The following is a 17,451-nucleotide window of genomic DNA, read 5'->3' on the forward strand; positions in this document are numbered from 1 at the left end:
TTAGCCCATCTTCCTTGGTACTAGCATTCTAATAACAATGGCTGTTACCAATATGCTGAATATATAATTACAGGTCCTGGCAACAATTATTTCTAAACCTCCAGAGACCTTAGGCCTTTGTTCTCTTTTGTTTTGGGGCTCTCTCATGCTCCATATCTGTGCTCTAATTGTAAGATATTTTATACAGTCTCATAGTATGCCAGTTTACTCTGGAACTCTCCAGAAGCACATAGCCCTGGCTTGAGCCAGAAACAAAGCATAGGAGCAGGCAGGGAGGAGTGAGGTATAACGCATTCTGCAGAACGAATGGATTTTTGGATTATCCAGTTACTTCTGGATAAGCTGAAGCCCAGGGAGACATAATGATGCACACAAGATCGCCCAAAAAATTCACTAGACTGAAATGCAGGTGCCCAAACGCATGTCATAATCAGGACACAGTGTACTTTCTACTTCTGGGCAACATGCCTTCTTTTAATTCTAAAGTAAGATTTTAAGAGATCGTCGTTAGGGAGCCCAAGTTGCCAAAATGTTGATTTTCTGTGAGCAGAAATGGCCAGTGGAATGGAATAAGTGGTTATTCTGTTTTATAACAAACGTCTGCCCATGTCATTGGAGAGTTTACTCTGTCTTTGCCCAGAGGGTAATTTCGGCATTTGGTTTAAGAAAGGGATCTTGCTTCCCTAGGTGTGATTACATTACTGCTTAGACTGTAACACTGCCTTCTGATGCGGTTTTCACCTTCATTTTTCTTGGCATCTGCTATGTGCTTCTTTGCATCCTGCTGCATACTCGAACAGTCAGATAATTTAGGATTTTTCTCAAAGTCAAAAGAATCTCTGTGCTCAGACCTGAAAGTATTTTCACCTTCTCAGAAGTCAAAATAACAATTATGTCAAACCTATAAAATATTGGGAAAACATGTTCTACTCTTTTTTTCCCCAAAAAGGACCAGAAATCTTTTTTGTAAAACACCCTCTTTAACTCTTTTGTAATCCGCCTTGAACCGCAAGGTAATGGCGGAATAGAAATCCCTAATGTAATGTAATGTAATTTCTTGTTTCTTCATTAGTTTGGGAAGTGTATTGTGGCATTATTTTTGATTTACAATAGAAGTGGAATATCTCAACTTCAAATCTATTTGTTTTCATGGTGTCTAGTCTTATAGCCCGTTACATTAACGGGTGCTAGAATATATGTGTGTGTGTCTCTCTATTTCTTTCTTTCTCTCTCTCTCTCTCTCTCTCTCTCTCTCTCTCTCTCCTTAGCCACTTTCTTTCTTTCTGTCTTTCTTTTTCCTTGGCTGTCCATCACCACCCCTTGCCTGCTCCCCCTGTCCATTCTCCCTTCCTTTTACCTCCCCTGTGTCCACCACCACCCCTTCACAGCTCTCCTTATGCAGCAGCAGCCCTTCTCCCTTTGTTTTACCTCCCCCCTGTCCAGCAGCACCTTCCTTCTCCCCCTGTCCAACATTAGGCCTCCGTTCCTTTTTCTTCACCCCTCCCCGTCCATCAGCACCTCTTTCCTTATCCCCCTATCCAGCAGTAGGTGTCCCTTCCTTTTTCTCCCCCCCTCCTCCTTCTTATCCCTATGATACACTTACCTTGCTCTGCCTCTGATCAGAGGCTCCCGACAGCCGCCTAGTTGCACCCATTGGAAAAGTTCCCTCTGTGGCATCCCGCACCCCTCCTGACGCGACTCCTGCTGTCTTTCTTCCTGTCTGTCTCTGTCCCTGCCCCCTTTGTCTGTTTGTCTTTCTGTATATCTCCCTGCCCCTGTGTCTTTCTTCTTTTCTTTCTGTCTCCCTTCCTCCCTCTGTCTGTCTGTCCGAAGCAGCATTTCCTCCCCCTCCATTTCCCTCCCCCCACACCAGTTCCCTGTGCACCTGCCCCTGTGTCTTTCTTCTTGTCTTTCTGTCTCCCTTCCTCCAGTTCCCTGTGCAGCAGCATTAGCATTTCCTCTACCCCCTTTCCCTTCCCACAGTCGCGACTACAAAAAAAAAATATTTAAAGGAAGATATTTGAATGTGTAATTTTCAAATCTTTTACAGATTGTACTTACTGAGTTGAAAAATTAACTGAACCAGGATTGGGGCGGAGTGTGAGCAGATCGAAAAATTGTCCAAATAGCAGTGATAGTTGGAATGGGTTAAACACTGCATTAGCTGAATAAAAGGCCCTTGATAATTTTATATTTTGTTAAGTCGCCTGGTGGATGCTGTGCAAATAAAAGAAAAACTGCTTTTAACTTGTGCAAACAGCACAGCACCATCTTAAGAGCTACGGTACAAATGGGGTGCTGAACAGTTCTCAGCCCAACCAAGAAGAGAATGACATGGATATGGTTCAATCAATGATCTGAAACAATGGCAAAACAGAGAATTTCCGTTCTGCAAATTAGCACTTAATGAAATAAGATAACACTCTTTTCAGCTACAGTGCCAAAATAGCGCTCAGAATTTAGGAAGTTGTTTGGGTTGAGAACTTTTCAGCACCCCCTCGTACTGTGCACTTTATGTTGCCTTGAGGAAGAAATATCTATTAGGGAAAAGGAATCGGCATGAGCTGCTTCTTGCAATTAATGCAGAGGTCATTTTGACTCATTAACTGCTAACATGTGAGAAGGGAGGAGAGAGAGAGAGAGAGTGAGAGTCCTGTACAGGTGACAAGGTGAAGAGCCTCCCCTGAAATCCCCTAACATATTAGGGCAATAACACAACTAAAGGCCTAAGATGGCTGAGAATGCTCTGACTAAAATTGTCAAGCCTTTGCACAATCCAGGCTTGCTGAAATCAGCAAGCTAAGCAAAACTTATGCTAAAAATGAGCGAGTGAAACAAAACTTATTCTTTTACATGGCAACTGGTGTCACATCTGCAGTAATGCCAAGGAAGTGAATCTAAGAAGGATGAGAACATGTCTTGATCAAGAATATAAAAGTACATTATTTTGCAAGAATACCTTGTGACAAACAGGCTTTTACCGGCCTATGGCTTGAAATTGCTGACATGATAATTAAAACTATAACAAGACAAGTCTCCCTAGCCCCAAGAAGGAAAACTTTTGATTTGTTTGCACAAACAGCACTTTTGAGTTATTTAGCACTAAAATTCACAGGAGAGCCCTAGGATGTTTCACAGTTGACACCTTCTAGGTGCAAACCAGTGGCAGCCGTTTCCTCCTGAGGTCGGAGGTTGGTTGTGCGACTGAGGGCTCTCCTTATAAATTATTCATTTACTTTAATTGAGTACTCTTGTACTCCGATTGCTTGCGCAGGCAGTCTCTTCCCCTGCACACAGTTTTCCTTCTTGGGGCTAGGGAGACTTGTCTTGTTATAGTTTTGTTTAGCTCCCTATTTTTTCGGGTTCGTTTTTGATTCTGATGATAATTAAAACGGCATATGCGGGAAAAGATAGACTTTCTGGTAAACAGGACATGTGTATGGTATGACACAGATATTATGAACCAATTAATAAACTGATAAATGTAATGACGTTTGTAAGTGACCAATAAAAACTAACAATATGATATGTGCCAACGTGGCCTCAAGCTGTCAAGAATTGTATAAGAGACAGCCTTTGTGATTGTGAAAGCAGGACAGACATCCAGGTATACTCAAGCGCTTGAGGCATACTATCTGTCAGCTCCATATGCTGTAAAGATTTGTTCTTGTAACCTGTTATTGATTGTTAATAAAATAAATATATATTAATTATAACAGCATATTGAGTTTCCATGAAGCCAGTGGTATTGAAAGGCCGTAAACAGACGGCTTTTCACATGGCAGATCATGCAGTATAGTTATCTACAATTCTTGCACAATCCCACTTTATTCCAGATCTAGTGGGGTAATTTTCATCTATCGGCCAGAACTTTGTAGGAAGCCTCAAACTTCAGAGGCTTAAACCCCTCCCCCTCTTACCTCATCACTGTCCCTGTGAACATCAGTCTTTCTTCCTACAAGCCAGACTGAAGAAGATTGTCTTTTCTGCTCGTGTTTTATTTTGAGTAATTTCAGTCTTTACGTTTGGAGTTTACGCCCTCCAACTGCTTCTGGAGGGTTCTGTCCCTCTCTGTGCTGGTTTTAACAATTTCACATACCGGAACCAAAACAAAAGAAAATGTGCCAGCTGTTAAAAACAAGTCCAAGAGAAAGGAAACTCTGGAATCTGATGTTACTGATGCAGGCTTTATTAAAATACGTTCTTGAAAACAATAAAGTTCATCCACAACTTTAGTGAATTGAAGAGGACCCAATCATTTTTGGTCAAAACGTGTTGAGATCATCAATTCACTAAAGATGTGGATGAACTTTATTGTTTTAAAGAATGTGAATTACCTTCATGTTTTAATAAAGCTTGCATCAGTAACACAGTTTCCTTTGTCTCGGACTTTCACCCTTATGTGGATTCATAGGCGTCAATTCTTTGGTTGCAGCTGTTAAAAATAGAAAATCAACTAAATAAGACACTTCCACAGTGGTAAAATGGACTGTGTCAGATGATACGTTGATAACACAGTACAGGCCAGAAAACCATTTTCAAATGGAGGAAAAAGCCTCAGACTGGGGCCCTCCCACCTCCACAAAGGTGGAATAACAGTGGTGGAGCATTCACTTCACTGGCTAAAAAAAACCTCCTTTAAATGAGCCAAGCACTGTGCTGTGTTAAACTTGACTTGAAAGAAATATTCAACTTATCTTCCGTTGATCAGTACACCAACGGTGGCCAGCATTTCGCAATTTGGCTGCCCCAGGTGTAATGTATCCGATCAAGCTTTAGTTGTAGGAGACGCGTTTAGGAGACTTGAATATAATCCGCTGGTATCTTCATGTCATAAAATTTTACATATTTTAAATAGTGGTGGAAAAACCTCAGACACCCTCTGGGGCTCATAATTGAAAGAGAAAAACGTCCAAAAACCAGCCTAAGTCAGCACTTGGACAAACATTTCTCAAAAACGTCCAAGTGCCAATAATAAAAACGGGGTTGGACATATTTCTAAACGACCTAGGCCTTCATAGTGCCGCTGAACGACCAAAGCTAAACGGGGCATTTCAGGAGGCGTGTCGAGGGCGGGAGTTGGGTGGGACGTGGGCTTAGACTTAGTCATACAGCATGTAGAACCGAAAGTTATACAGCCCACGATCGACGGAACTTGGACGTTGTGACTTAGACCATGTAAAACATGGTCTAAGTCACAAAAACCCACCTAAAGTCACCAGATAAGCACTGCAAACACATAAAACAGACCCCCAAACACTACCCCAGTGATCACCAACCCCCCACCCTCATAAAAATTTTAATCATAACTTTAAAATTCAGCCTCCAGACCATCATCACCTGGCCGCCTGGCATAGGAAAGCTTAGTCGCCCAGCACAGAGGCAGCTTAAGTCGTCTTGGCGGTGGGTTAGGGACTCCTGGAGAGGAGGACCCATGCCCATAAGCCCCTGTAAGCACTGCCTTGATCCTTAAACATGTGCACTCCCCTATATACCCCCAAAACCCTTTTGTACTGGCATATAAGTGGCTCCTGCAGCCATAAGGGCTATTGGGGTGGTAGATAAGTGGGTCTAGAGGATTCTGGAGGTGGTTTGGGGGGCTCATCATGACCTATCAGGGAACTGTAGGGAGGAGAAAACATGGCACTCTTTTTGTGAAGTTCACAGCAATGCCCTGTAAAGTACCCCACTATTTAGGTGGTATGTCTGGGTGTGCAGTCCATCACTTTGCAGACCCCCTCCCACGTCCAACAGGGCTTGTTCTAGGCGTTTTGGACTTGGACAGAAAGTTGGACGAAAATGTAGTATAAAGATGGATGATTTAGTGGCTTGGACGATCAGATCGGCAGGACGTATAGTTAGACAATTTTCGAAATGAAAAAAAAGTTGGACGTATCTTTCAAAAATGTGTCTTAAGCTTTGGACGACTTGCGAGATGGACGTAAACAAACTTAGACGTCCCTTTCGATTATGCCCCTCCGTATGTTTCTTTATTTTCTTTAAAGATTGTAGTTCATCCCCCTCTCCTTTTGTATCGGTAATTATTTGTACGTATATACTGTACGTTTATTCGTATATAATTGTTTTATTTTTTTGTCTTCTATTTTTAAATTGTCATACGCATTGAAGTACTTGGCAATGCATGTACAACAAATTTTTAATAAACTTGAAAGTTGACCTTGGCCCTATTCATCAGCAAACTTACTGCATATAGCTATTTTAAGTGGGTAGATGGCAATCATGTGTTTTTAAAAAACCAACCCTCCCAATCAAACAAACTGTGCAATGTCCTGCTTCACAAAATAAGTAATAATGATGGAGGGCACTCAAATACTACAAAAGTACTTAAGGTGAAACACTTATCTGTCTTAAATCTCAGGGACCCATTTCACCAAAGCTTCTACAGGGGATAAATTAATGCCACTATTATCTAACTCTTAACGGCAGTTTCCAGTGCAACAGGAACAGAGGTCTTGAACAGTTGGGTAGTCACCCTCAAACCCTGTGTCTGTGCAGAAGGCATCAATCATTTTCTTCGACTCCACCTCCTTCCCTAGTGGGCTGTGCTGTTGCCTCTAAAAGGATGTAGAAGATGAAAGAGTGAGGCAAACTGGAAACAACCACGACAATCATAGGGTTCAATCACAGGATGGCAAAAAGGTCCTCAAAGCCATAATTGTACACAATATTTGTGAATGTCCAATTTTGGCTCATCTGATTGCCTCCTAATAAAAGGGCTTTTTCAAGGGTTTATAAAGGAGCTCTTTATCAGTGTCCTTTCTCGTTTGGGGCTTGAGTTAATCTGCCTTTTGGGTGAAACGGGTCCCGTCGGGGCATGCTAGAGACACTGCATTAAAAGGATAAGTAAAATAGAAATATGTCCTGTTGTTTAGTCTTTATTTTTGAAAAGTGATAGAAAGCAACACAGCAGTAAGCAAATAAGCTACATTTTTATTAGGAGGCAAAGCCAAAGCTGGACATTCACAAATATTGTGAACAATTATGTCTTTGAAGACCTTTTTGCCATCCTGTGATTGAACCCGAACCAGTGAGGTGTATGATTGCTGTGCTGTTGCCTCTCAGTTTTTCCCTTTCGCAAGCATGTTCAGCAGATATCTGATCTGTGCTGACTTTTTAAATTTATTTTTTGGGGTTTTCGTACTGGATCTTGAGGCTTTCAGTGCTGCAGAAGTTCCCAGAACTCGTACGATGGCTCTGACTGTGAGAAGACACAGACTTTCATTAAAGAGATCTGGTGCTAGCAGGCTTCTCTGATCACAGGGTACCTGTCTAATCAGCCTGCTCTAATGGTTGAGACCACTTGGGGACCGTTCCCCTCATAGTGAGACTCACCCTGGATTTTGTCCAGGGCTTGAGGGCAGGCTGTGGGGCCCTGAGTCGGCCCTGAGGGCCAGAGAGGATGCTGGCTGTGTACTTTACTCCCCCCATTGACATGTGAGGAGCTGTGTTTACATCCCAACCCAACTAACTTATAAAGCACCCATTTTTGCTGGTCGTTCCCTCCATAGTCCCCCACCCTATCCGCCTCATCATTCCTCTTCTAATTCCTTACCTGATCAGTGTATATAGATTCTCCCTTTTGTTCAGTGTGTCTGTCATAATTAGATTGTAAGCTCTATCGGGCAGGGACTGTCTTTTGTGTGTTTAATGTACAGCACTGCATGCATCTGGTAGCACTATAGAAATAATAAATTGTTGTTCAGGGCCTCTACACCCATTGCACTGGAAAGAAAGGTTAGGTTCTAACCTCAATAATCTTCTTTCCTGTAGATGGGAGTAGAGGTCTGAAACCCACCCCTCAGTATACCTTCCGCCTCCAGAATAATGCTACAGTATAGTAGATAATCTGCCTCAGTCATGTCTTAATAGAGGTTGCATAGACTTATTTTAGAAAGGTTACAAAGTGAAGAGGCCAAACAAGAGTTGACCTAAAATACCTTAACTGTTAGTGCCGGTTGAGCTCAGGTAGGTGACTTGTTTGATCCACTTTGTTTTTGTGTTTTAATATTTCTGTCGTGCTTTAGGCATGTTACTTACAGAGCAGAAAGAACTTAAGTTTTTCGAGGAACTTGCATTAGGTTGCTTTGGTATAAACTGAGAGGGTACAGCACAGCCCACTGGGAAGGAGGCGGAGCCTTAGAAAATGATTGATGCCTTCTGCAAAGACACCCAATTATTCAGGACCTCTACATCCGTCCACAGCAAACAAGATTGATTATTGAGATAAGAACCTAATCAATCTTTCTTCCTGCCATTTGGTTCAATAATGGCCAGAAGATGGCTGATATTCAGCAGTACCTGGTTATGTGTCACTGAATATCTGGGACTGGCTAAAATACTGGTCCACCATTCCTTGGAAATTCCTGCTGATAAAATATATTTATTTATGAAATACTGTATCTTAGTTCTGTTCCATCTGATTTGCTTCCCTGACAGGAATAAGAGATATGTCACAAGGACGACAGGAGGCATTTGAAATTTTTAAGAGAGATTATGCTGATAGTGTGACTATTGAAGACAACAAACATCTTCTTAAGCAAAGGTGAGTCAAGGAAGAGGAATACATGTCCTAGCTTCATGGCTGTATTTGTATCTTTGATCTGGTTCATTACTATACCCTTACTTCTGTCAGGCTCTGTTTTGAGACTTGCGCATCTCTATCAACATGCTGGCCACACTTTCCAAGTAGGTACACTGCTGACATACAGCATTACCCTTGCTAAGGACTGGGTGTGTTGTTCCTGAACTTTAATGTCTTTCAGCCTTCTCTAGCCCCTGGGTGGCAGACACGAACCTTACACAAGATGCACACTGTGGGGTAGGAGCAAAACTCCAGGCTTCTAACCACTTTGGGCAGAGGGAGAGCTATCTCTCAAAACATTTTCTTCTGTGGAATGCTGCTTTTCTTTTCTGGATATACCAATTCACTCACTCCTCAAGTACACAACAAAATCTCTGAATAAAACAAGCAAGCAAAAAACATAAGTTATTGTTGTGATGTCTTCAATGTGTTGACCCCTAAGTTCTGCTTATTGTGAGATGTAAAGATCTCTAGTGCAGGGCGGCCAGGAGTGGACTGGTGGAGCCACTTATTCCTCTCAACTCTTCACCCCCTTCCCCCTGCATTGATGTTAAATTATACAGATGCCCAATTCTGCTGCCTACTTGAACAGTGAGGAAATCGGCAACATATTTCAACCGCCGATGCCAGCGCTCCTGCAAATGCTCACTTCATGCTGCACGAGGGGATGTGAGCAGCATGCTAGGGCTTAGGCATCCTGACCAGTCATTCAGCAGGTGCCACAATTTGGGGGAGGGAGCCTGAGCCCAAAGTGAGGAGCTCCCTTGTGGCTATACACTGTCCTAGTGGTCCAGTAATTATAATAGGTACCACTAAGTTCTTTCCAGAACTGTGATGGTTTTTCCTTGTTAGTGGGGTGTAGTAGGGAGAGACCTCAAATTGGAGGGGAAACTGACTGGTATATACAAGTATATTCATCCCATAGGCAGCTTTCTTATCTTTGGCTGTCTGAGCCAGGACTCTATTAATAATTAAATATATTGAGGAATGAGGGACAGGAAGAGGCCTCCGAAAGAGTAAAAATTAAAGGTTTCTATTGATCCTGGAAGAAAAGTAGAGGATTCAGACTAGAATGACATGGGGACAGAATTTGGCCCCATCCCTGTCCCCGCAGTTAACCGTTTCATTCTTTAAGGAGAGAGGGAAGAATCGGAGTATGAATGGGCACAGCCACTGACCCTCGAGCCTTGCATTGAAGAATGCTAGTGTAGAAAGACTGAGGTTGAAATAGACACTAAAGAATGACACGGAATGGTTTCCTGCGGTTATCTGTGGGGATGGGGACAAATTATGTCTTCGTGTCATTCTCTATGAGACTACTACTACTACTTACTCTATCACTTATATAGCGCTGAAAGGCATACACAGCGCTGCACATTTTGACATTTATAGATGGTCCCTTCTTGGAAGAGCTTACAATCTAACTTGGACAGACATGACATAGAGGATAGGGGATGCAGAACCCAAGGTGTGAGGAGTTAGAAATTAAAAGCACTCTCAAAGAGGTGGGCTTTTAACTGGGCCTTGGACACTGCCAGAGACGGAGCCCGCCGTAGGGATTCAGGCAGCTTGTTCCAAGCATACAGTGCAGCAAGGCAGAAGGGACGGAGTCTGGAGTTGACAGTTAAAGAGAAGGGCACAGATAGGAAGGACTTACCAGCTAAGCAGAGCTCATGGGGGGGGGGGGATCAGAGGGGGAGATACCAGCTAAGGAGAACTCATGGGAGGGATCATAGGGGGAGATAAGTGAAGAGAGATAGTGAGGGGCTGCTGAGTGAGTGCATTTGTAGGAGTTTGAATTGTATTCAGAAATGGATGGGAAGCTGATGAAGTTACTTTAGGAGAGAGGTTGCCGTACCTTAAGAAGGATATGGCGATACTCAAGAGGGTCCAGAAAAGACCGACACAATTGATAAAGGGTATGGAAAACCTTTCATATGCTGAAAGATTAGAGAAACTGGGGCTCTTTTCCCTGGAAAAGCGGAGACTTAGAGGGACATGATAGAGACAAGATCATGAAAGGTATAGAGAAAGTGGAGAGGGACAGATTCTTCAAACTTTCGAAAACTACAAGAACGAGAGGACATTCGGAAAAATTAAAAGAGGACAGATTCAGAACCAATGCTAGGAAGTTCTTCTTCACTCAAAGGGTGGTGGACACCTGGAATGCGCTTCCAGAAGGTGTGATAGGACAGAGCACGGTATTGGGGTTCAAAAAGGGATTAGATAATTTCCTGAAAGAAAAAGGGATAGATAAAGGAATACTATACAGGTCCTGGGCCTGATGGGCCACCGCGTGAGCGAACTGCTGAGCATGATGGACCTCTGGTCTGACCCAGCAGAGGCAATGCTTATGTTCTTATGTAACTTGAGTAAAGTGGCTCTCCTGGAACCGAACATGAGTCGTGCAACCGAATTCTGGGGAACAAGATGGCTAAGTGGAAGACCTGAGAGTAGTGAGTTGCAGTAGTCTAAGTATGAGGTGATGAGTGCATGGATAAGAATTTTGGTAGTGTGTGAGGGCATGGATAAGTGTTTTGGTAGTGTGCTCAGAGAGGAAGGGTCAGATTTTGGTAAGGAAGAAGTGGCAGGTTTAATGATATGTTGGATCTGGGTGGTGAAGGAGAGAGAAGAGCCAAAGATGACCCCGAGTTTACGAGCCGACAAAATAGGAAGGATGAGAGTGTTGTCCACAGAGACGGAAAACGAGGGAAACGGAGAGGTGGGTTTAGGCAGGAAGATGAGCAACTCTGTTTTAGCTATATTCAATTTTAGATGGCGGTGAGACATCTAGGTGCAATGTCAGACAAGCTGGCTGAGACTCTGGTCTGGGTTTCAGTAGAGATGTTTGGCGCAGAGAGGTAGACCTGGGAGTTGTCGGCATAGAGGTGATACTGGGAGCTGTGGGAGAAGATCAGCACTTCAAGTGAGCAAGTGTAGAAAAGGAATGGTCCAGGACAGAGCCTTGAGGTACACCAATCGATAGTGGGAAGGCTGTGGAGGAGGAACCACCATTGCATACACTGAAGGTGCGATGGGAGAGATAGGAAGAAAACCAGGAGAAGGCAGAACCCTGGAATCCCAACAAGGACAATGTATCAAAGAGCAGGCGGTGAACAACAGTATCAAAGGTAGCAGACAGATCGAGAAGGATGAGGATAGAGTAGAGGCCTTTGGATATGACCAAGAACAGGTCATTGGAAACTTTAGTAAGAGCAGTTTCCTTGGAATGCAGCAGGTAAAAGCCTGACTGAAGCAAATCAAGAATACCATGGGATGAGAGGAAGGCCAGGCAACAGTGGTGAACAGCATGTTCAATTAACTTGGATAAGAAAGGGAGGAGGGAGATGGGGCTATAGTTGGAGGGACATGTGGGGTCCAGTGAGGGTTTCTTGAGGAGGGGGTGTGATAACGGCATGTTTGAAGGCATCAGGAACAATTGCAGTGGAGACTGATAGGTTGAGGACAGATAGGAGGGATGACAAAGTGTGAGATAGCACCAACAGGGAGAACCTGGCTTCTAGGAAAAGAAGTGTCTGCTGACTTCATCTATGTCCAGTCTCCAGAAGCTTCAAGGTTTCATGTTTTATGTTTATTAAAATGTGATATAATAATAACAGTTTATATACCACAGGACCGTGAAGTTCTATGCGGTTTACAATGATTAGAAAGATGCTACACAGTTAATAATTTAAAAGTAAAGGTATTCTGATTTGTGTGAGAAGCATAGTGAATCCCTATAACATAAGAGAATCCCTACACCAGAAAAAAGAGGAAAGATGACCTGTGACACAGCAGAATATAAAAAACGTACAGGGATATGAAGATTTTTACAAGGCAAAGTAAATGCAGAAGTAGCTGGGTGACCCTAGGGGTGGTGTACGCATGTAATTTTGCTGGTGTCTAACATAGTAATACAATGATGACAAGGTAGCAGATAAAGGCCTATACAGTTCATCTAGTTTGCCCATCATGATGCTCAGAGTTGTCCTGCGGATTCATATAGGTTACATCCCTCTGTACCCTGTTAAGATTGCTAAGGTTAAAGTTTTGCTTTGAGTTCATCCTCTTTCTGCTATGGCTCCCTCAGCCCTCAGATAAGCTGAAAATGGTGAGACCTACTGCCTCAGACAATCATAAAAAATAGACAAAAATAACTGCTTGTATCTTCTGACTGCTGCTTAGACTGGGTTAGAGCCCAAATCCCTGAATTCCACAGCAACTCACTCCTCTTCAGGGGAATATAGCCAGCAACTGATAAAGCTCTAGAGACCAACATGGGTGCCAAGCAGCCTGCGCTCAGCCCCAAGGATGTCCGCAGACTCCAAGGGATGAACAGTGTAAGTTGGTCAGGTAGGTGCCCTGAATCAGGGTGGCCTTCCCAGCAAAAACAGTAACTGAGAACTTCAGTGTCTCCACCAAGGCAGAGCTGCTCCAGGAGCGACCAAGATGATAAAGGGAATGGAACTAATCTCGTATGAGGAAAGACTAAAACGGTTAGGGCTCTTCAGCTTGGAAAAGAGACGGCTGAGGGGAGAAAAGATTGAAGTCTACAAAATCCTGAGTGGAGTAAAACGGGGACAAGTGGATCAATTTTTCACTCAAAGACTAGGGGAAACTCGATGAAGTTACAGGGAAATACTTCTAAAACCAAAAGGAGGAAATTTTTTTTCACTCAGGGAATAGTTAAGCTCTGGAACGCGTTGCAAGAGGTTGTGATGTGCGGATAGCATAGCTGGTGTTAAGAAAGGTTTGGACAAGTTCCTGGAGGAAAAGTCCATCATCTGTTATTGAGAAAGACATGGGGAAAGCCATTGCTTGCCCTGGATTGGTAACATGGAATATTGCTACTCCTTGGGTTTTTGCCAGGTACTATTGACCTGGATTGGCCACCATGAGAACGGACTAGAAAGCCTCTGGAAGTTATTAAAAAAAAAAAAAAAAACACACTTGAAAATAAAAATACTGAGAACAGAACAGAGCAGAGAAAATGTTATAAAATGGCCTCTTTATTATAAGGAAGGTGCTACACAGATTCTGGAAAGATTGCGAGGATGTGCAAAAAAGAAAACTATATCCCATCCCCACAGAAATTTGGTTAACATTTCACAGTGCAGTTTTATCCTCCTGATCCATCATGCCATCTGATGAAACCCTGACCATGCCATAAAATATCCTGAATATCTATTTACTTGTTGACTGGAAAGCGGTGCCTGTTTAGCACTATTGACAGACAATAGGCATAATTAGAGCACTTGTGGAATTTTATTTTAATTTTTTTCCAAACTAATTTTGATTCATTAAAAAAACTGAGAGCTTTACAATCTGGAATCAAACCAGCTTTACAAACCTTTACTGTCTGTTGCTTGTTCCAAATATTTCATTCTATAGTTTGATTCAGGCATTGCAAGATTGAGTGGTATTTGAAATGAATACCAGATCTTTGCCTTGCTGTATCGTGGATCATGTGTTAGATCTTGCTGGCCTCATCCAGCTATGATGTGTTGCTCAGCTGTGTAAAGTCAATCCTTGCAGGGGGAGAAAACATTAAACAATTAAGGAGAAGCTCCAGGCAAGATTCTTGGTCTAGCAGAAGCTGTAGAGGGAAACCCACAAGTTATATTTCTGTCTCGTGCACAGCAGGGTTGCAGTTAACATGCACCACTTTCCCCACTGGGAAACATTGGTTTGGGGAGCTGTTCCAGCCTGCTTAATCAGTTTTCCCTTTACTCTGGAAGCAGTTTCCAAAACTTTCCATTCCCACCCACACTGGCTCATACCTACTTCTTTCAAGAGTTTTGTCCTACAAAGAAAAGAGCTTTGAAAGGGAGGTGCCTTTGTATTCTCTATTTTTAAGAAAGAAAGAAGAAAAAAAACAAGAATAGTAGTTTTTATAAGCTGCAATATTTCTTTGTTAAGTATTATGTTTATGGGTTGTCATGAAGTTTATAATTTGTGCTTAAGCATATACAGTTTGATTTACCCAATTATTTTGGTTTCTGGAGGGCAAATAGAAATCCCCAAAATGGAACTCACAGCCTGGAAAAAGTACAGGAAAAAGAGCCATCAAAGACTTGCCATTATTAGGGCCTTCTGCTCATAGATACCCACAAACACAATTACCTAAATATGTACAAGCCTTTTATTCATCTATGAAAGACCAGAGGTTATCTTGCTGATAGCCAGAGCAGTGGCATACCTAGCATATGTATATGTATATGTATAAACAACACAGATATGTTGGAAATCAATGTATGTATGAACAACACTTCCAATCAAAGACAAAAGTGGTCATAAGATGTTATAGTAATGTAAAAATGCTGCAGAAGCTCTATGAAACCAGTATCAATTCTTTATCACTCTAAAAGAAGGAAAAACGCCTCAGACAAGGCCCTCCCACCTCCACAAAAGTGGATCTTAAAGGTGGTCAAGCGGTAACCTCAAAGGCAAAAACCTTCTTGCAAAAGTGAGCAGTGGAATCAAAAACTGTGCTTCAGTTTTTGATTCCACTGCTCACTTTTGCAAGAAGGTTTTTGCCTTTGAGGTTACCGCTTGACCACCTTTAAGATCCACTTTTGTGGAGGTGGGAGGGCCTTGTCTGAGGCGTTTTTCCTTCTTTTAGAGTGATAAAGAATTGATACTGGTTTCATAGAGCTTCTGCAGCATTTTTACATTACTATAACATGATACCTAGCATATGTGACACCCGGGGCCCATCATTTTTTGACCCCCCCCCCATAAATCATTATCTTAATAATGATGTATGGACTTTCTTTTAGAAAATTATCCAAATCTTTTTTAAACCCTGCTAAGTTAACTACTTTCTCCACATTCTCTAGCAACGAATTCCAGAGTTTAATTATATGTTGAGTGAAGAAATATTTTCTCTACTTTGTTTAAAAAATCTACTATTTAGTAACTTCATCGTATGTCCCCTAGTCCTAGTAAACAAGTGATTCACATTTACCTGTTCCACTCCACTCAGTATTTTATAGACCCGAGCCATCTCTTTTCCAGGCTGAAGAGCTCTAGCTGCTTTAGCCTTTCCTCATAGGGAAGTCACCCCATCCCTTTTCTCATTTTTGTTGCCTTTCTCTGTACATTTTATAATTCCGCTATGTCATTTTTGAAATGTAGCAACCAGAATTGCACACAATATTTGAGGTGCACCCGCACTATGGAGCGATACAAGGACATTATAACACTCTCATCATTTTCCATTCCTTTCCTAATAATTCCTGACATTCTATTTGCTTTCTTAACCACTGCTGCACACTATAGAAACATAGAAACATGACGGCAGAAAAGGGCTATAGCCCATCAAGTCTGCCCACTCTACTGACCCACCCCATTAAGTCTGAATACTAATGACCTAGTTCCTTAACTCGACTCTCGTAAGGATCCTACTAGGGCATCCCATTTATTCTTAAAGTCAATAACGCTGGTGGCCTTGATCACCTGCTCTGGAAGCTTGTTCCAGTGATCTACAACCCTTTCTGTGAAGAAATAGTTCCTTATGTCACTATTGAATTTCCCTCCTCTGAGTTTGAATGGATGCCCCCTTGTGACCGAGGGTCCCTTGAGAAAGAAGATGTCTTCTTCCACTTCGACACGTCCCATGATGTATTTAAATGTCTCAATCATGTCCCCCCTCTCCCTGCGCTCCTCTAGAGTGTAGAGCTGCAATTTGTTTAGTCTTTCTTCGTACGAGAGACCCTTGAGCCCCGAGATCATCCTAGTGGCCATTCGCTGAACCGACTCAACTCTAAGCACGTCTTTACGGTAATGTGGCCTCCAGAATTGTACACAGTACTCCAGATGAGGTCTCACCATGGTTCTGTACAGTGGCATTATGACTTCAGATTTGCGGCTAACGAAGCTTCTGTTGATATATCCCATAAGTTGCCTTGCTTTGGATGAGGCCTTCTCTACTTGTTTGGCGGCCTTCATGTCTGCACTGATGATTACTGCACTGATGATACTGCACTGATGATTACTAAGCTGAGGATTTCAACACATCCTCTACAATGACACCTAGATCTTTTCCTGGGCGGTGACTCCTAGCATGGAACCCTGCATCATATAGTTATATTTCAAGTTCCTCTTTTCCACATACATTACTTTGCACTTGCTCACATTAAACATTATCTGTCATTTTTATACCCAGTCTCCCAGCCCTACAAGGTTCTCTTGCAGTTTAACAGCTTTGCATCATCAACAAATTTAAGGACATAAGAATAGCTTTACTGAATCAGACCAATGGTCCATCAAGCCCAGTAGCCTGTTCTCACAGTGGCCAATCCAGGTCAGTAGTACCTGGCCAAAATGCATCTGAACAAGTTGTTGAAGTCTCAGCTGGAATATTCCATTTTGGAGGCTGTACCTAAGACTGGAGGTAGTCAAGAGAAAACCAACCAAAATGAAATAGGGTATGTGCCAGAAGACATGCAGTGGCTCGAAGACCTAAATCGGCATAGCCTAAAACAGTGCGAGCAAAAAGGGAAACTGCAGAACTGATGCTTGTGATGCCGGGATTTATTGAGTTCATACAAAGATGTAGATTTGTATACAATCTCCAGAATCCACATAGTCTTGAAAGATGCGACCCCGACACGGGCCGTGTTTCAACTTATCTGTCTTCCTCAGGGGTCCTAAGATTTAACATAAATGTCTTTTTAAAATTTCTAACAAAGTTGATAAAACATTGATGAGTGAACGTGGATGAGGAACGATGGAATGGTGTGAAGTCTGAAATGTTCAGAGGAATGAAAGATGATGAATACAGTGCATATGAGTGATGTGAGTGTGCAATCATGCATTATCAGATTGTGATCCGACCATAGAGTTGT

The 17,451-nt window shown here is 42.5% G+C and overlaps 1 protein-coding gene across 1 annotated transcript in view; it reads left to right on the forward strand.

Moving 5' to 3' along the window:
- Positions 1-17,451, forward strand: part of KIF6 (kinesin family member 6) — a 511,469-nt gene that overhangs the window by 376,974 nt on the left and 117,044 nt on the right. The window contains exon 14 of the mRNA XM_033938641.1: positions 8,458-8,563. Coding sequence (XP_033794532.1) covers positions 8,458-8,563 — 106 coding nt within the window. The remainder of the gene's footprint in view (positions 1-8,457; positions 8,564-17,451) is intronic.

This window comes from Geotrypetes seraphini, chromosome 3, assembly GCF_902459505.1.
Source record: "Geotrypetes seraphini chromosome 3, aGeoSer1.1, whole genome shotgun sequence".
In the NCBI taxonomy this organism is placed as follows: Eukaryota; Metazoa; Chordata; class Amphibia; order Gymnophiona; family Dermophiidae; genus Geotrypetes; species Geotrypetes seraphini.